Source organism: Vanacampus margaritifer, chromosome 13 (assembly GCF_051991255.1).
Source record: "Vanacampus margaritifer isolate UIUO_Vmar chromosome 13, RoL_Vmar_1.0, whole genome shotgun sequence".
Classification (NCBI taxonomy): Eukaryota; Metazoa; Chordata; class Actinopteri; order Syngnathiformes; family Syngnathidae; genus Vanacampus; species Vanacampus margaritifer.
This window is the reverse complement of record NC_135444.1, coordinates 17,734,162-17,755,306: the sequence shown is the minus strand read 5'-3', so window position 1 is coordinate 17,755,306 and position 21,145 is coordinate 17,734,162. Positions and strand designations below refer to the sequence as shown.

General features: G+C 40.9%; 1 protein-coding gene across 2 annotated transcripts in view; it reads right to left on the bottom strand.

Moving 5' to 3' along the window:
• Positions 1-5,478: 5,478 nt before the first annotated feature.
• plpp3 (phospholipid phosphatase 3) overlaps positions 5,479-21,145 on the bottom strand; it is a 35,118-nt gene continuing 19,451 nt past the window's right edge. For both annotated transcript variants that reach the window (XM_077584842.1, XM_077584841.1), the window contains exons 3-7: positions 19,145-19,237; positions 18,873-19,060; positions 18,283-18,340; positions 15,021-15,197; positions 5,479-7,193 (exon numbers count right to left, since the gene is read on the bottom strand). In XM_077584842.1, the coding sequence (XP_077440968.1) occupies positions 7,065-7,193; positions 15,021-15,197; positions 18,283-18,340; positions 18,873-19,060; positions 19,145-19,237 (645 nt within the window). In that variant the 3' untranslated portion in view covers positions 5,479-7,064. The remainder of the gene's footprint in view (positions 7,194-15,020; positions 15,198-18,282; positions 18,341-18,872; positions 19,061-19,144; positions 19,238-21,145) is intronic.

Here is a 21,145-nt window from a genome sequence, read left to right as displayed (position 1 = left end):
TAAAATCATTTTTGATTATTTTGGTTTTTTTTTTAGCAAAAAAAACAACAACTAATCTGTCCCAATCTGAAAAAGGGGCCACAAACAAAACGGTGAATTATGATAAAATAAAATTCATATATCATAATTAAAGGTGCATTGTGCCATTTAAAAAGGTAATATTAAAGCTTTTTCTACATCATGCATGCTCTACCAATACCCAGATGAGTACGAAGAGTCCTGACTGTTTACTCTGACTGCACCTATCAGTTTTTATCTTCCCTTTATAGTAGAGTGTGCGGATCCTGGACACTCCACAGTTTCTTTGTGGAGGGGAGAAGCGGAGTTTTTCTTACCTCATTTGAAGTCATGTCTTTGTTTGTTAACTGTATCGCTTTAAGATAAGATTCAAGACTCAGATGCTGCAGTTACTCTTTGGGCCGGAGGTGGTAGTGGCGACGAAAAAAGTAACAAATTGCGCAAAGATCCTTTAAAAACAAAAAAATAATTTGGTTGTTTTACTGACTGAAAAACAAATCAATAACAGTATTCTAACCTCGTAAGTGTCAACTAAAGTAGGACATTTTATTTTGGTGCAGCATTAGCATAACTGCTAAGGCATTATTTAAAGGTCAAATTCTTACATAATGCACCTTTAAAGACCACGTGGACGAAGTTCTGCTTTCACTTAAACCGTCTGCCTGCCACAGCATAGGTGATGACTTTTAAAGTCCTCGACTGTGCGAGTCCTCCTGTTGGAAGTTTGCCACTGGAATCCCTGGATGAGGTTCAAAAGGGACTCAAATAAAACAAGAAAAGTTGAGCGTAACCAAATTCCTGCGCTGTTCCATGTGGGCCAATCGAGCAGACAGACGGGGCAGGCGCGAGATGTCGTTTCCATGCACCGGTGCACAGAGGATGAGTTGGCGTTAAACGGTTTGCAAATGGACCTCAATGTGTAGAAGGGTGAGGGGGGAGCTGGGGTTGGGGGTTCGTCTGGAGAAATACGAAGAATGACATGGCGAGTGAGTGAGTAAGTGGACACTGATGTTGCTGCTACACCAATTTGCACTATATGTGCACTCTTACAGCTGCATAAATGTTGTAAAGGGCCTTTGGAATCATCCGAACATTGCCACCCAAAAAAAAAAAAAAATATATATATATATATATATATATATATATACACAGTATATATTATTCAGTTATTTTTATTTAATTTTTTTAAAACTTATTTTGTACTGGAACTTACCCAATGCAACGGTCATGTCGCACTGTTTTTGTTTTCTAGATATTAACTTCTTTTTTTTAAATACATTAAAAATAATCATTAAAATGAAAAATTGAAATCAGAAGTAATATTTTGATTATATATATATATATATGATTCTTATTTAATTTTAAAAGTATTAAGACAAATGTTAATACAATAAAATACAGATTTGTCATGCAAATGAAATGAAAAAGTGAAGTAAAGATGCATATTTTTAAAAAAATATAAAAAAATATGTATATTGTCAAATAATATTCTTTTTTAAAAAATTATAAATATAATACAATTCATATAAAGCCATGTTTTGTACGGCAGATACACACTGAAACTGAGTTAAGGCATTGATGGATGAAAATCAAAACAAATGAAATAAAAAAAAAATTAAATAAAAAATACCGGTACAATAAAAAAAGTACAGATAAATAATAAATTATATAACAAAAAATACATGTAAAAATAAATTAATCACAAAAAAAATCAAGCTGGTTTTCTAAATTTACACTGTTATCATCAGCTGTAATATGTTTTAATTGAATAAGTGACAGACTAACAAAATAAGTATATAAAATATATAATTATAAAAAAATATATTATTTAACAAATTTGCTCTAATAATTTAATCAACTAATTTATGTGACGTTATATATACACTACATATATTAAATAAATATAAATAAATTTAAAAAAATAATATGTTTTGCTATTTTATAGGATGAAATGTTTATTGTATCTGTTATGACATGTGTACTTTTAAAATTGAAATCAAATTTCACATACATAATAGACTCAAGTGAGTGCCTACTACATTTCCCCCCTAGTGGCCCCTTAAAATGGGAACAGAGGAATTAGGTTAATCCATCCTCCCTGTGCGCCACAATTAGCACGAGCCTGTCGTCTGAGTACATTTGACGCCCCCGCTGGATTTAGCATTTTCATTTTCACGTGAAAAAAGTGCCAAAATATCCCCTTGCTCGCCCCGTGCCAGACAAAGACTTGCTGTTCACATGTCGGATCATCATCATCATAAAATAATCCCGGATATTAATCCTGCCGCTCCCGCCTACGCAGACCAGTTTATTGACTGACTTGATTTGGGTGAGAGCATCCAACAGCACCCCATTGTGTCCTCCTTTTCATGCAAAATCGACCAAAAATAGGTTAATGCTTGACCAAAACCCTCTTTTTCAAACACTGTTTTGATAACATTCCCACCACTAGTACACATTTTGGCTCCACATGGAGCATTGAATGCTTGGAATCTGCGTCCATGTCCCCCCGGGGTCCTCAGACCCTCTCGCCCGGCTTTCCCAGGCAGGCCCAGTTAGTTGCACATCTCGAGGAAAAGGCCTTCACAGACGCACAGTAGCAGTCTTGTTACAAGCAAATGCTTCTTTCTTTTTCTCAATATGAAGTGGGCCATTTAACACTTTCATCATACTAGCACATTGATGTATGTATTTTATATTGAATGCGGAACAGTTTTAAATTGTAAAGCAGTTTGAATCAGTCAAAAAAAATTTTTTAATTTTTTTTTTTTATATATATCTGAATTTTAATTTAGAAATTACAAATTTAAAAATGGGGGCATTTCTGGGTCACTTCCTGTTGATTTTGGGGCACTTCGGAGTCATAGCCTTACTTTTAAACCCTACCCCTACTTTGAAAGCATACATTGAAAACCAAATCCTACTTTTAAACCAAAGCCCTCCTCTGAAACCCTTCTCTTAAACCATAACCCTACATCTAATACCAACTTGTAAAGCCTAATCCTCCTTTGAAACCCAACTTTGAGACCCTAACCCCCCTTTGAAACCCTAACCCTGCTTCCAAACCATACTTTGAAAATCCAAACCATAACCCTACTTTGAAAACCTTCTTTCAAACCCTAATCCCCCTTTGAAACCCTATTGATCTGATCTTGAAACCCTGACCATCTTTTAAAACCCAAATTTTGAAGCCTAACTCTACTTTGAAACACTAACCTGCCTTTGAAACCCTACTTGGAAACCATAACCCTACTTTGAAAACCTACTTTCGAACTTTAACCCTTCTTTGAAACCCCGTTTTGAAACCCTGACTGTCCGTTGAAACACTACTTTTAAAGCCTAACCCTACTTTGAAACCCTACTTTGAAAAGCTACTTTCAAACCTTAACCCCTCTTTAAAACCCTATTTTGAAACCCTAACCCAACCTTAAAACCCTGACCATACTTTGAAAACCTACTTTCAAACCTTAACCCTTCTTTGAAATCCCATTTTGAAACCGTAACCCAACCTTGAAACCCTGACCATTTTGAAGCCTAACCCTACTTTAAAACCCTACTTTGAAAACTTACTTTCAAACCTTAACCCTTCTTTGAAACCCCATTTTGAAACCCTAACACGACCTTGAAACCCCGACTGTCTTTTGAAACCCTACTTTGGAAACCATAACCCTACTTTGAAAAGCTACTTTCAAACCTTAACCCCTCTTTAAAAACCCATTTTGAAACCCTAACCCAACCTTGAAACCCTGTCAATCCTTTGAAACATTAGTTTTGAATCGTAACTTCACTTTGAAACCCTAATTTGGAAACCATAACCCTACTTTGAAAACCTACTTTCAAACCTTAACCCCTCTTTAAAACCCCATTTTGAAACCCTAACCCGACCTTGAAACCCTGACCATCCTTTGAAACATTACTTTTGAAGCGTAACCTTACTTTGAAACCCTACTTTGAAAACCATAACCCTACTTTGAAAACCTACTTTCAAACCTTAACCCTTCTTTGAAATCCCATTTTGAAACCCTAACCCGAACTTGAAACCCTGACAATCCTTTGAAACACTATTTTGAAACCCTTACTTTGGAAACACTAACCTGCCTTTGAAACCCTATTTGTAAACCAAAACCCTACTTTGAAAACCCTAATCCTCTTTTGAAATTCCAACCCAACCTTGAAACCCTACTTTGAAAGCATAAGCATAACTTCAAACCCTACTTTTAAGCTTAACCCTCCTTTAAAATCCTACTTTGGAAACCCCAATTTGAAACCCTACCCTTCTTTGAAACCATACTACAGTATATATTTGTAAATAAATGCAAACAGAGGCCACACACACGCACGCACGCACGCACGCACACAGCGTGCCGAGAGTGCTGAGAGGTCCAATGAACGGATTGTGGCCCGAGCGTGTTAGCGGGTGCCAGCTCGGCTGCTGCCAAAAAACACGACCACAACACGGGCCTCTCTCCGGCTTGGCGCGGGGCCTGCCGGCCTATTACAGCCACGCATGGTTGAGTCCAGTCAGGCCCGCCAGCTGTTCAGCAGGCAGCGCTTCGGTTCTGACTCTGCGCTTTCAAGCTGACCTCAGAGCAGCTGTCGATGAAAGGCCGGCGCTGACGGGAAACACGATAACGTCAAACTCGGTTATCTTGTTACATTTGCTCAATAAGGTGGAGGAAATATTTTATATACGTACGTGATGAATTGTTGCAAGAAAGTTTGTCACGCCAGACTTTCTTTTTTTCCTCTACTGAAATGTTTTTAATCTTTTTGGTGCCATTTTCTTTGAACCTATTCATACGAATACAGTATGTGTAAAATGAATTGCACATCAATTTCTTAAAAATTGTATCTATCTTCTGCACACCTTGGAACATTTAATTCAGTGATACTATCGTTTACCACTAGAGGGAGCTTGTGTAGCACCTGCGGGACTTGTACCACACTTTGAGAATCATTGCTTTACTCAATAACTTGTGTCAAAGACCAAAACTGCCAAAATAAAAGATAAATAATAGTTAAATAATAGATAAATAATAATAAAAAAAATACAAATATATAAAATATAATAAAGAAATAAATTTAAAAAACTTTAAATGGAAATATAAGCAACAAAAATATATATAGGAATAAAAGTACAAAATAAAAAAATTAAAAGCAAGTTTCAAAAATTAAATATTAAATATGCAATTAAATACAAACATAAATATATAAATAGAACTAAAGATCGATTAATCAATAAAAATGGTCTGCTCTCATATATATTTCATAATGCAGATGTCTGATGAGGGGGGCGGCCTGTTATTCTTGAGTGTATTTATTTTCTTCAATTTAAGCACAATGTTAGTGTTAATATTCACACTGTGCCTAAGGTCACAGTGGCTTTTAATATAAAACATTAAGAAAAACCTCAATGCACAAATGTTTTTTTTAATACAATTTACAAATAAACCCCACAGCTGTGTTCATAATGAGCTTTTTATTTCAAAGCACATGTAAAAGCGCTAAGTACATTTTGCAGAAAAACAACAACAACATTGCCACTATTTCTTTTGTACAAAAGACAAATACGAGACAATACAAAAATACTAATATGGGATTGAATAGAAAATGTGGATGTATTTACTGGGTGCATATTACAAAACGTTACTATGACAGCTATCTACAATAGCTCGACTTGTCTACATACAAAAAAAAAGTCTGTCAGCTGTTGCTTTTCAAGCAGCATTTTTGCAAAAAACACAGGTCTGTAATCATAGTGGATATATCTAAAACATGTACACAGTTACATTTTTTTTTAGTGATCTATACATTATATATATATATATATATATATATATATATATATATATATATATATATATATACAAAAGGAAGAGAAAACAGCTTTGAGAGGCAATCGGACGGACTGTAACGGTGATAAGATGTGCAACAGTGTGTGTGTGTGCGAGAACTGAAAAGGGGACAGTTAAAACATATACCACAGGTTTTTTTTTTAGAACCACGATACACACACATACACAAGGGTTCATTCACAGCGCATAATGCTTATACATATGCATACACATATTCACAAAATATAGAAGCACGCACACACACATTGCCAATAAGTGACTGGGGTGTTTCAGAGCCCCTCCCTGCCAGCAGAATGAGCCCCAACCATCCCAACATGATGTGCCAGATTAGCTGTCAATCACCCTGACCCCGCCCCCTAGCAATTCTTCCTGCTTCGGAATCCAATCAGAACCCCCCCCCCCCTCCCCCGACATTTAGGGATGGCGCACGGCACAGCCACGCCGCCATCACTACTCACAAAATGGAGATATTTGAAAATGGAGATTTGGGGTGAACCTAAAAAGACATTTGAATATGAAATTTGAGTGAAAGTCAAATTTATTTCACCCGTCTTATTTCAAAATTTCCCCCAATCCAAATATCCCAAACAGTTTGTAGTAATGTAGATGCCGGGGGGCACCCTGCATAAACTCAACCACCCACCCCCGATTTGACCTAAAATCTAAAGTAAATGCAACATCCCGAGTTTTAGGCCGCACTGAGCGCGCTCAGCAGAAAGTCCGCCGAGCGAGGCCGGCGTGACATTCAAAAACAGCGTCGCCGGGCTTCCGTTTTGAAGCGCCAGGCAGCGAGTGGTGATCACGGTCAATGAACTTTTACAAAAAAAAAACAAAAAAAAACAGTGCTTTAAATTACATTTTTCATCCTTCCTGTCGCTAAGGAAGTTGTTGCTGCCACTCCAAGGCCACAGAGACTTCAGAGAGTAAACATCGCTAGAATTCCTTCTCTCCCTTTTGCAGGAAGTTTGTTTTTGTCTCTTCATTTTCATTATTTTGTCGTTTTATTACCTCTTTCAAGCTCCGCCTGTCGTTTTCCAATTTGTTTTTCTCGAATGTGGAAGTAAACTCCCCGAAAGCGCCGCCCCCCGTTGTTGAGATTGCCCTTTAGCTACATTCTACTGTCCGATGGGAGGTGAGCGGCGACGTGATTGGTCGCAGGAGGACGAGGAAGAGGATTCGCGGGGGTCGTCCTCACACCATGTTGTGGTGGTTGTTCCTCTCGATGATGTCGGACGAGGGCAGAAGTTCCTTCTTGATGGGCGACGGGGGGGACGGGGATGCCTTCAGCCTGGGCTTGAACAGGTCCGACACGTAGAACACCTGGTAAGGAGGATAAAGAAGATCGATCAGACAAAATAGTTTTGGAATCTTTATTGTAGTTCGTTTTATTGCACATTGGTTGAGAGGAACCAGTTGAGGTGGCTCGGGCATCTGGTTCGGATGCCTCCTGGACGCCTCCCTGGGGAGGTGTTCTGGGCATGTCCTACCGGCAGGAGGCCCCGGGGACGACCCAGGACACGCTGGAGAGACTATGTCTCTCGGCTGTCCTGGGAACGCCTTGGGGTCCCGTCGGATGAGCTGGCTGAAGTGGCTGGGGAGAGGGAAGTCTGGGCTTCCCTGCTAAAGCTGCTGCCCCCGCGACCCGACCCCGGATAAGCGGAAGAAGACGGACGGATGTTTTATTGCATTTTGAGTTTATTTAATTATTTATTTTAATTAAGTTAGTTTTAAATAGTTTTCAGAGCAGGTTTGGTCTCATTAGTATGTGTGTTGATTCCCCCACTAATAAATCAAATACAGCTACTGTGGCTTATAACAGTCAAATAAAAATGTTTAATTTTATTTTATTTTAGTTGATGTTATTTCATCAGTTTTTGTTAACTTTTATAATCTTGGTGTAAAATGATAATCACGATTATTTTTTAAATCAATATTGTAATCATCGTGATTATTAATCACAATTATTCATCATAAAAAAACTGGGGTTTCAAACTCTTAACAAAAATGGAAGAAAAAAAAAGTTAAACTAATGGAAATAGTTTAAATGAATTTTTGACGTCTATAGCCGTCAATGGCAGTGAATGAGTTAAATATAGGTTATTTATTTATTTATTAAAAAAATATATTTACACAATTCTGTACGAAAGATGCTACCCAAAGCTTTAAAAACAATTATTTTTAGTACGAAGTTCTTGAAATTTCACTATCATCAGTTTCCTTATAGATGATGTAGAATAAAACTGACATTAACAATTCTAAGCAACTTTCATTTCACTTCAGCTGGTACTCGAAAACTGAAAGCATCTTTAATGTGAAATAAAATAGCATTGTGTGTATTTTGTGTGTATTTTTTTTTTTACCAGTTTTCAAGTCCATTTAACTTTAATTCACAAATCACTTTTGAGACACAATTTTGTATGAAAGGTGCAATACAATTAAGATACAGCTTGTCACTCAGCTCAAATGCAAACATTAAGAGACCCAAAGAGACTTTTCATCTGCAGGGGAGCTCACAGACTGCAAAACTCATTTGGAGCCCGAGCAGGTGACTAATCCGCCAGACGGAAGTGACTTGAGTGCGGCTCACTCAAACATGAAATGAATATTGCGGCTAATCCCCAATTACGCGACGCCATCCACCACGCTGGCCACAACTGGCCGTATGACGGAAGAGGAAAGAATGGCAGAGGAGAAATCTCTTCCTACCATCAGGATGACATCATACAGGAAATGAGGCACCGGGGAGCAGGAAGTGTGGAAAGTCATTTCGACAAAAAAAACACTAAATTAAACATGTCCGTCACAGCTCGAACAATAAAGCTCCCTCCAATTACGTCGTGACATTCACTGACCGTGTCATGACCTTCGAGGGTGACCTTCGCCAGGCAGATGACATCATCACGTACAAAGCACACAGCTGCATTTAAAGGCTGTCTTTGTGTGTGCTGATGAGTTATTGTGGCTTCAATGCAATGTATGTAATCAGTGGCGTGCAAATCGGGGAGGTTAGAGGGGCCCATTCCCCCCTCATTTTTTTTTTTATCGTCTCAATATTGAGGGACCATATAAAAAAATCTTTTGAAAATAGTTCTAAGCCTGCCACAGGCACACATTTTAAACACACATTAAATTTATTCATATGCAATGGCTAATAGGAAAGTAGTACAAAAATTGGTGTTGATAATCTGTAACCCATTTTTAAAGGGTATTTTTGTAAAACGAGTTTAAGATGAGATGAGCAATTATATAAAATATTTTGGGTTCATAATTTGTGGTATATTTACGGTTTTAACTATCAATATAGGCAATTACATATACTTCAACTTCTGGCAGGCCTCAGACTCTATTACTGTAATTAGGGGGAGGGGGCGGCCTCAAATGTCCCTTCCACCGCTCCCACCTCCATGAGACTTCATGGGAAGCCATCGAGACACTTTTCCCATCGGAGGCAGCTGTGTTGCCGAAACCTACGAACTTTCACCCCCTGAACCTGTCACGGTAATCAACTTATCGCCATTTCCTGTGCACGCAGCGCGGCTCCTCGTGTATGTAGCCCACTGTAAGTGCTTGTGTGTGTCTGTGTGTGCGCGCGTGGCCTCGTGCCTCGACTCGAACCGCAATTGAAAGGCCAGGGCTGACGCATAAATGACGGCGCGTCAAACAGGAAGTGAACGTGCAGCAGCTGTTAGTCATGAGGTTTTGTTTGCAATGGCGGCTGTGACTTGTGATAAAACATTTTCAATATCATACTGTATATATATTTTGAGGGGTAAGGGGTTCCGCATTTTTTTAATTTTTCAATTTCATGTCTACTGTATGATGCACTTGTAAAAGAACACATGACGCCTCATAGTCGGATGGCTCTTAAAGATTATCCTGAGCGATTATCTTGTGGTGTGCGGTGTGTTAAATAAACAGTTGAGAGTGATTTTTCCTCTCCAATTAGCCAAGAAAACAGTTAGACCACCAGTCAGAAAGTAGAATACTGTACACACAACACACCGATAATCGGGCCAAAAATTGTCAAACTTGATAATCGGATAGCCCTAAAAATATGATCCTGAGTTATCATCCTGGGATAAGAGTGATCTTTATTCTCGGAATGGGGTACACACACAGCCCAAACGTGAGCATTTTCCCCACTTGAGATCAAAGTCAGCTCAGGTCTGATTGCCGAATGTCACAAAGATGATCCTGAGGGATTATCGTCTTCTGTGATCTTTTTCCCACCCTTGCGTTGAAAATCAGCAAAGGCCCAATAATCATCATCAATGTGAAAATTTTTCGCCGTTTTCCAATCAAATTTAGTAACAGCCTCGTGGTTGGAGGTCTCTGAAAGATTATCTTGATTGATTATCCTCCGGTTTGAGGCAGGTTAAGCGTGATTTTTCATCTTCAATTTGCTGGCCAACAATTTTAAGGCGAGGGATTACACATACTGATAATCAGGACAAATATGAGCATTTTCCTCACTTGTGATCAAATTCCGCAAAGGCCTGATTATCAGGTGTTGCTTTAAATATGATCCTGAGTAATTGTGATGTAGGGTGTGTTTTTCCCCCCCGCGATTTACTTACAATCGTAAAGCTTAGTACACTAATTACGATAGTCGAGCTGAATTTTCCCCTCTCTGTTGATCAAAGTAAACAAGGACCACTTGATTATCATGAGTGATTATCCTGTGGTGTGTTTTAATCCAACAGTTGAACTTGACAGTGAGAGCGTTGTGTATCTTCTCGTTCTTCCCCCATGCAATCGCCGTCTCAACAGCGGTGACAATGAACTCTGATAAAAAACCAACGACGCAGCTTTCTCTTCCCGCCAGCTGCTTCCTGCTGGATGTGCTCCCCTCGACCGACCTTGCTTGGCCCGGACGTTGAAAAGTGGGTCAGCCCGTCTGATAGGAAGTGTCAGGTAAGCTGCGCTGGCCGCTTCCTGTTTTGGATTTCGCCACTATTCTCGCAAGCAGGGGTGAGCAAAGTATAACCCGGGGCCGAATACGGCCTGCTACGGTATTTGGCATTAAGAAAATTTGTTAAAAAAAAAATAAATAAAAATAATTAATTAATCATCAAAAAGTCAGACATCATCCGTCATCAAATGAAAGGCCAGACGTGACGCGCATGAACGCATCCTGACAAGCGGCGTGAATGTGTCCACACTTGCTCTGCGTTTGTGTTTTTTTTTTAATTTACTGCCTCTTGATGACGGGTTAAAGAGGGTAAGTGTAGCCACGGGGCTGCAGTTAAGTCAACTCCGCCTTGTTTAGTCTGAGTGGTATCTGTTTAGGAAGACACTTTCCAACAATCGCCCTTTCTATGTTTTACAATTAACTGGCTAAACTTCTTATTACTCGTGTTAAGAGCAACAACAACAAAAAAAGACTTAACAGAGACCCTTATTTTATTGACTATTTAAAAAATTTCACAAGTGTCTTAAATAATAATAATAATAATAATAAATATAAATATATATAATGAATAATAATAATGCTAAAAATTATAATAATAATAAAATAAATATAAATATATAATAATAAAATAAATATAAATATATAATAATAATACAATTATAACATAATGATAATAATAATAATAATAATAATAATAATAATAATAATGATGATAATAATAATAATAATAGTGCAGTTAAGTAAATAGATGGATGTATGGATAATAATATGTTGATAAATACAGTATTCTGATTAATATTGCACTCGTGAAATAAGAATAAAGAAGATGAATCCATCAATTTTCAGCTGACATTTCATGGAGAACCACTCCTGCTGTCGACTGAAATTGACGTCAAAGTGCCCTCGGGCTCGCATGACGAACATCACATGACCAAACCCAGAAAACCGATGAGCCGTGAGGTTCGCAATGCAAGCCCGAGGGAACTTTGTTGTCAATTTTAGTTGATAGCGCCCTGAGATTAGTGAAAATTGATGGATTCATCTTTGTAGTTTTTAATTCTACAACTGTCATATTAATCTGAATACCGTGACTATTTAGACTATTGGGGTCACATAGAATATATTACTGCCGAGAAATTTTTTGACTTGCATTTCCCTTTAAGAATTGAAGAATAAGTTATGCTGAAATTGGCCTGTTGTGAGGCCAAGTTCCTATTTCATGCAAATAAACCACTGGTCACACAGGCTTTTGTTACCATGACGACTTGGGCCCAAGGTCAGGAGTGACAAAAAGGAAAATATCATCATGTATTTTTATACTTTAAAATTTTCTTTAATGTCAGTGTTATGTACTCAAATAAAAACAAAATGGAGGTTAACTAAAAGTTTGAAATGTATTACGTGTTCCTTCCATTATGCTCCACATCTAAACCACATAAAGTACCATAATTACATCATTATATCTTCCATCCTTGCATTTTCTATAGCAGTCACATCATGATCAAATGATCACATTATGTCTGCGCAGACATTAAACCGCACCACATGCCGCACCATTCACTTGGTATATCTTCCACGGTGGGATGCGGCCTCGCTTCTGTGCATGTGGATCGTCTTCAAAACGACGTCATCAACCACAAAAATCACGCGTACGCTGCGTGACCTTCGGCTACGCTTCAATCTGACGTTATTTTGACGAGCCGGCTCGTGTTTTTCTTCGCTCCCGAGTCTAAATAAATAACGTGGGAGCCGCGCTGCCATGTTTTGATGCGCCACATTTTTGCTCCCGGGAGGATTTATTCCCTCTCGGTCGCCGATGCTGCTAAGTCCTTGCGTCCTTGCTGTGCCGAAACGAGTCACACGTGTGCGTGGCTGCTATCAGAACGGGTATTCGCATTCTGTATACAGTTTTATTAAAGTGGAAGTCAAGCTTAAACATTTCTTGACAATAATATGTTATATGTGACTTCACGATGGCATTCTGATTAATATTACATTTGTGGAATAAGAGTTATGAGGCAAAATCCAGCCGTTTTTATCCATCTCAGGGGGCGGCCATTTTGCCACTTGCTGTCGACTGAAGATGACATCACAGTTGCTCTGGCAACGACCAATTACAGCTCACCTGTTTTCTGAAGTTGAGCTGTGATTGGTTCTTGCTTGAGACCTGAGCAACATTGATGTTATCTTCAGTCGACAGCAAGTGGCAAAATGGCCGCCCCCTGAGATGGATGAAAACGGCTGGATTTTGCTGCTTAACTCATATTCCACTAACGTAATATTAACCAGAATACCAGAAGGCTGTATAGAACATATTTATTGTTGTAAAAAAAAAAAATACATTTTTAAGTAAAAGTAAAAAAGGATAGAGTCTGAAATATTTATCAGTATAAAAGACTTAAAAAGAAAAAAAGAATACAATTATGAAATATTAGTAGTACGTCACTTCCCGCCATTGCCCAACCAGAGTTAGCGTCACAGGCCTTTAAAGCTAACCTCATTGCCTTGATCAACAGCAGGAGGCTTTTTGTACATAATTAGATTTTGGGGGGTTGTGTCAAGGGTGATGTTGCCCAGGAGCTGATTGAACCACAATCATTGCCGTCTATTGTTACTGCCGCAAACCTTGCTGGGGCCGACCCCGTACTGCGTAGCCCGTCGTGCCAAGCTCCGTCTTGGCGCCACAACTCCCCCTCTTGCAAAATTGTTATGAATCTAATCCCTTCCACGATGCACGAAGGTAGGTTTTGGCTGTGTGTGCGTGTTCATACTTCTTCCCAGAAGCAGCCAAGGCACTGTGCCCCCCCAAAAAAAAAAAATCCGCAAAACTGAAATAATTAACAGCTTCATTCCTGTCTCAAAGTCTTATCGTCTCTCTTTTTCCTCTCCTCAGTTTTGGCTCCGTCTCGCCCTCCTACATGATGATGATGATGATGATGAAAATCATCTTGGGGCATTATTCACCCTTTTGCCAGGAGTAGATTTACAATGACAAAAATACACACACACATCAGCAAACAAGCTTCATGCAATGTGTTTTTCATTAAATCACCGGGTCCCACCGCTTGCTCCTTTCCATTCGTGGCCAAGCGGCACAGAAGCCGTGCGGGAAAGGAAAGAGGAGGGAATGTATGTTTGCTGTGATTGATGTGAATGCATAGTGCTTTAAGCAATTATATACAGTATATCTCAGTTTACATTTTTACAAACTAAAATTGAATCAAGATTAAGAATCTCAAATCCCTTTTGTTCTTTGTCGACCAAGATATTCCTTAGAGGAGCCCCGAGATTTCCTGTGCACCTAAACGTCTCATACAAATTGATCAATAAAGTTTTCTTTTATTTAAAGTAGTTACTGCTTTTGTCTCAATTCCCGCGCTTAAAAACACATCAATAATGTTTAATGCAGGGATGGGAAATTGGCAGTTCACACTCTTGACTGATTAATATTCAATTAATAAATAAATACAATTTATGATTTATTTATTTTTTACAAACCCGGAAAAGTTGTCAAGAATGGTTGATAAACATTTACTATATACTCTTCCACCATTAAAAAAACAAAAACAAAACAAAAAACAAGGTTAATAGGGGAAAAAAAGACCAAAGTAAAACAAAACAAAAAACTCAAATATATATATATATATAAATAAATAAAAAACTAGGGAGGAAAAAAAAGAAAAATAATCTATGAATATGCAAATTCATGAGTGATGAACTGCGAATATGCATCAACTGTAGTTTTAGGTTGCAATATCACTATTCACCACTAGATGCCTGACATGGCTTATTACGCTTACACCAGACATTACTGTATACTGCCCTACATTACAACATGAGCCTAATTATTTTTTTTGGGGGGGGGGGGGGGGGGGGGTTGGAATGACACACAGGAGAAACATAGTATCCAAATAATAAAAAAAATACGAGTTGAGTTGATTTTAGTGAAAAAATTGCAGCAGTTTTAGGCCATCTTTGAATAGTCATTTTTATGCAAGAGAGCCCTTTGCACTGAAAAAAATAATCTCATGCAATGGACTATTCCAACTTCTTACTATGCATGTGCAGACTTGATTTGGGAAAAATTATTCTTACATTTTACCTCCTTATACAGACAAATTCACTTATTTTAAAACATAGCCATGGAGTATGAAGTATTGAGAGAAGTATTATTTTCTAATTATTATATTAGTACAAATATGCTTCTTTTTAATATAAAGTGTATGTACACTCACTATGCAGTAGGCCACCAGGGCTCCCTGCACAAATCCCGCCAGCACGTCGGTGGGGTGATGCTTGTGGTCGGAGACGCGGGACAGTCCGGTGTAGAACGCCATCATCAGCAGGGTGAACTGCAGCAGCGGGCGCAGGAGTCGGGCGCCGCGCCACGTTAACCGGGACTGCAGATAGAACTGTAAGAAAGGGTAAGAGTATTATCAAGTAACGTTACAGATGACTGTCATTTGATGATATTGTACAGTATATTTCACAATAATTTATTATTATTCCGTTGACACTGAGGGAAGAGGCAGGCAGACAATGTAAACTTTTGTTTGGGATTTCCCAGTGTATTTACAGTAAACAAATCCCATTGTTTTCTAAACTAACAAACTTATGTAGCCTACATTATAAAAGTCGCTGCTTTCCGTAGGCATAAAAAGTAGGATTACAGAGGATGATTTTTATTTTTTTTTTTTTAACTAGCCCAAGTTGCTGTGCAGTATTTCCTGTTTCGTACTTCTTCTTTCAAATTTACACCATTGTGAATTAAATAAGTGGAGCGCCATCTGGTGGTCAATGTGTAATTACATCTGATATAAACAACAGTTACACCAAAATAGAGTTATTCACTGTAAAAACAAAACAAAAAAATAGTCTGCGAAATAACTGGACCACAAACCTGGAACCTGCGTTGGGGGAGCGATTACTGTACGAGTAATAGTGTACTTAAAATACTCTCCATACACAAGATTTGGGCTTTTCTTGAATGCAAATTTCTAACAGACTGTCATCATTGGCAACATGAATGCTTCAACTCGCTTTTCTCTGTTGACGTGTAGCCACGGCTGCGGTCGTACGCCCGCTCATTTTGTATTCTCGCATCGCCTTTCTCACACTGCACCTGCACGCATGGGCCAACCTATTGCAGGCGTGAGAAGTCTAGACAGAATCAAAGTGGACGTGGCCGAGGAGAAGTGCAGAGCTTCACACACTCAACTGCCCGTGACCTGGACGGGGTCCGTTTCATGGCTGTAACACGGCAGCTGTAAAAACATCAGCACTAGAGGGGGAGAAAAAAAACAACCGCAGAAACATACACACTGACGTACACCGTTTTCAATGATTTAGCTCCTGAATTGAGGTAAACGCATGCAGATCTCGACCAGGTTCTGGGTCACGATCAGGAGAGATTTTTACCGCCGCATTCTCACACATACTGAAAACGCTAAGTGGTGAGGTAAGACGAGGTGCCTCAGACATCCTCTCGTTTACCCTTTGCTTCCTGTTTCTCACAGAAGTGGGCAAAACCTCCGCCAAGGTCTGCCCGGCCCAAAATGCCTGACGTGTGCGCGTCTTCTAATCAGTCACACTAACAATATCTGCAGACAGCCGTAGCCGCCTCCATGCCAAGCGAGAGCCCTGGTAGGCGTAGACCCCGACAAGCTCCTGCGCGTTTCCTCTCGGACACTCTATCATTGTTACTTCTGCTGCGTTTCGGAAAGAGAGGAAGGGGATCCCTCCCATCCCTCTCGTCGTGTCGGGGATTGTTTAGACTGCAGACTTCCTGTGCGGAGGTTCTCAGGTAGTCGGGGCGAGGACGAGGCAGCCGCAGTAAGCTGGCAAGGCCTCGGCTGACATCCTAATCCTCTTGACTCAGAGGGCAATTTGTCGAGGGCCGATGAGAGAGGGTGAACCCAAACAAGGTCTATAAAAATGATACAAGTGTGACAGATGTTGAGCACACTCGTCAACAGCAAAGTCAAATTTTGTCTGTATGTGTATGTAGTGGACCCTGATTTAACGGACCCAGAACCAATAGATTCTAGATTTAAATGACATAATCCACATAAATTGTCCAGCCAGTGTCGCGTAGCGAGCAAAGTCCGTTTGTTCCATAATGGGCCGCTATGTGTACAGTAGTATAGTTCTAGTGGGCCTGCTAAGGCTCGGGACAACGTGGCGCTCTACAGTCACTATTCACTTGATGTTCGTCTTGTACATACACGCACGTAAAATGAGTTTGTAGTACACGATCTAACACCTCAGCACATCTGTGTGCTGTTATATTGTCTGTAGTGGGGCCGTTTTAGAAGCAACATTGTGGAATGTCAGTATAAAAAGGGACCCGCAAAACCTCCTCACACTCCCCTTAAAAGTCGCGAAACGCTCATTTCACCCAAACTGTCTGATCTGAGGAAAACGACGGTAATTAAACGACTTCCCACGACGGAAGCAGACTAAAGCGACGCAAAGTCTGGCGGTTCCGAAAAGCCATCCAACCTATTCCGGTAACATCTTCTCCCCTCTCCCCCACTCTCTGGTTGCTTTGTTTCAAAGAGTGTGTTAAATGAAAACACACACAAGAAAGGAGAAAGAATGAGGACGTGGGCTTGTTTTACACGCTCTTTTCCCCCCTCGCCGTCTTCACACCAAGCTGCGAAATAACAGCATAGCTGTGGTTGGGACCGCAAATATCACGCGCATGTTGTTTCTATTTGCCTAACAAATGTTTGGCTCATTTACTGAAGGTTCTATGAGAGGCATAACCTGCTAAAACACACGTAGAGTGTCCATACCGGATAAAACTCAAAGGGTTTAAGACAACCGCCAACGCGCATCTCTGGAGGATGTTCAAGTTTCCGCTCCAACCACATCAGGCGTCGATTGTTCCCAGTAAATCTACTGTTTCCTGGGTGGGCGGCTGGTCTTTTGGGGGGTGACAGCCACACTTGAGCGGATGTGTTCGAGTGGTCGTGGACGTGACTTGTCTTGCTTTAGTGGTTGGTTTTCTGTACCGCATTGGCTGCATCAGTCACGTCAATAAACGGCGCAAACAACAGCAATGTATTTACTTTTCCGCCACAATAAGGAGAGTATCTCAGGTCAATAGTCACATTTCGTCATCTCCCTTGTTTGGACTACATCTCTCAACAGCTGGGTTTCCTGAAGAGTTGTTTCCACTCCAATCCCAACACGTGGAACATGTAAAGGGAAGTTGTGTGTGTGTGTATGTGCATTATTTGGGCTTCTGGAAGCATGACATTCCTCTGGGGCGCTGCACCCAAGTGGACCCCCATTAACAGGTGGATGGAGGGATGTAAGAGGGGGTAGGAAGTGCATAAGCAGCTGCCCTGAAGAAAACAGGTGGCGTGTATGCATCCATCCCTAAGAGGAGGATGTGGGTTTTTTCCAACCCCTTCATTAGGGTGCTCCCACTTTCCTCCCACATGTTGGCTACTATCAATAAAGTATTGTCTTATCTTGTCCATAACTTACCGCCAAGTAGAGCATGGTGAACATGGAGAAAGAAGCATGTCCGGAGAAGAAAGACTTCCTGTGGAGAGAAAAATCACAGTTCAATCGACGGGTATGTGCACAGGTGGTGCTATAATCCTTAACCAAATAAGTAGGAAGAAAGTCATGTCAAGACAAACTGTGAAATCATTGCAAACTCTATCAGTGTCATGGGGGTTTCATTCCACCTTTGGGATCCGGGCCCAGTTTGCCGAAAAGTTCGGGTGCGAGTACCCCTGAGTTGATGCCTGTGGAAGGTGTTCAGGGTCCAGTACCACCACCTCCAGACCTCCATGAATTGGAACTTGGAATTTGGACTTATATTTTAAGCAAGATTCCAGTACTCGTAGTATTTGGAAGGCAACCTGATGCGGTTCCATTTCGTATTGTTCGTCAATGGATATCCCCCTAACCCCAACACTTAACCTAACCTAACCCAAACCCGCAACATTTTGGCCAATGTTGAGATCTAGAGTTCTCTAACATCCAACATTTAAACATGGTCCAAATATATCTGTGGTCATCAGATGACTACAGTTCCAATCTATCCCATCCGCTGCGTTTCCACCCACCTCGCTTCTTGCACGTCGCTCTCTTTGCCGCTGCAGGTGTACTCGGTGATGTAGCCCAGCGAGCAGTTGATGGCGGCGAAGTCAGGCTTGCACACATCCAGGAAGTGCGGCCTCATTCGGCCCACCGACACCTTGGCGATGTCCGTAAACGACTGGCTGATGGCGCAGCCAAAGATAAACACGCCTATCTGCGGAACGACAAAACGCGTTATTTTGAAAGAGAACGCCACATGTAGTCATAGTTAAGCAAAGGGTAAAAGTCGAGGACTAACCTGTTTGTAGAAGGCGGCCACATAAGGGTTTCCCACAAAAGATTTTGTCCCCTCGTGTAGCTGGTGAATCCTGTAGGATTCTCCGATCACAATCTACAAAAAGAAGACTGGTTGATCTCTAAGGGACTGGCTGAAGCCTCACTGGATGCAGACGACCATGCGGTGTGACGTTTGACTCATGCAACAAACACAACTCATCTCAAAATGACAGGAGAGGGACGGCAACACAAAGACACACACATAGAGACACAATGAGCATGGCCTGCCTTTCCCTCAGGCAGTTTGGATGTGATGGGAGATTATTAACGAGTGTTTAAGAATGATGGGGCCTTTAATGGAGATGGAGGAAGCCAAGGCGGTGGAACTAGGAAACCCCTTCGATTGGTTTTTAGGTGTGGTTCACCTAAACGGACAAAGAGCGTTTTATATACAGTTAAAAACACTACTGTACAAAAATCCTTACATCTAGGGTTAATATCTCTTCCATGAATGGGCTGACTTTGATGGTGCTTAAATTGTACTAATGGTCTTAGCTGGGGTGGACCCCCACCCCCCCTGTGATTGCTGTGGTATTCCAACCAAAGTGGTTTTACGTAGCCTAGGGCCACATGAAAAGGCCCCGTCTGTACTTGAGGAGGCTTAAGCCTAAACTAGCCGTCGAGCCACAGGGCCCGTCAATCACGTCGGCACCTCCAGGGGTGTCTGACTGACAGGCTGGCTGCTCTCCATCTTTAAAACCACATCGCCCCAGCACAAGGTTTCAGTCTCTGACTTCCAGAGTATTGACCTGACCATCTTGTCGAGGCTCAGACATCCTATCAAGTACGTGCTGTACACCCTTGTTTGTGTATTATACTAGCACAGTGTGTGTCAGGCCTGATAAACGCACCTATGGGTGGTCAGCTGGCGGGCTCACAGCCAGAGCAAACAAACACAGAGGTTTATTGGTGTTTGTGCTATTGTCTGTGAATCGGCGGAGATTATAGTCCCGGTAGGCTGATATGATCCTTAACGGTTTATTTGGACTGTAAACATTAACATACAGTCTTCTGCCTTCTCACATATTTGTGTGAACACGGTTCCCTGTAAAGGTTTATCTGGGATCGTCGGTGAGGACTTGCAACCGACGCGGCTTCAGGGAATTCCCTCGCAGCCTACGCCGTATAAAGGAGCGCCGTCGGCATGGCAGCAGACGCCACTAATGGAGCACAGCTGCGCCAGACACGCCAGCTTTGCCCACACATGAACGTGTAACGGGCTAAACTGTCACAAACGCACCATGTCCTGGTTCTAATAAGCAGAAGAGCTGAGCTAGTGCAATATACTGTACAGTATGTGCGTGTCTGTGCGTCTCAGTCTGGGAACTTTTGATGGGAGGTTGTGCTGCAAAGATCATCTAGTCTGACCACGTGCCACAAATTGACACGTACAAACCCCACCGCATGTCATTATAGCATGTTTCCACTAACCCTGACACTCCCCCGCATTTTCTCCCTTCCCGCTCAACAACCAAGTCAGTGGAACAGGAGTTGAGCCAGCTTGAGACCAATGGGACGATTTTACCCGCCGTGTCACATACGATGACAGTGGGGTCCAGCACATGAGTAGGCGTTATTAGACTGGGTCAGGAAATCATAAAAAGAAAAAAAAAACTATTCTGTGTTTGGCAAGCACACACACAGAAACACTTGGTGATGCCTGAGGCAAGGGTGGGGGCTTTCTCGCTACCACTGTCTCAATTGGAGAAACAAATTAGAAACAAATAGCTTGGATGATTTAAAGTGGATGGAGTGTGATTGAGCAAGTATGGAAGGAGGAGGACATGTAAAGCACACTTATAGCATAGGACTGCATGATAACATACTGGCAGAGATGGGATCAAGTCACACAAGTCCAAGTCTCATGTAGAGTCTCAAGTCCTTCATCATTTTGCCTTAGGCAAGTCAGGTCTTATCTCAAGTCGCGTGAAGTCAAATGTTATGATCCTAAGTTAGGTCAAGT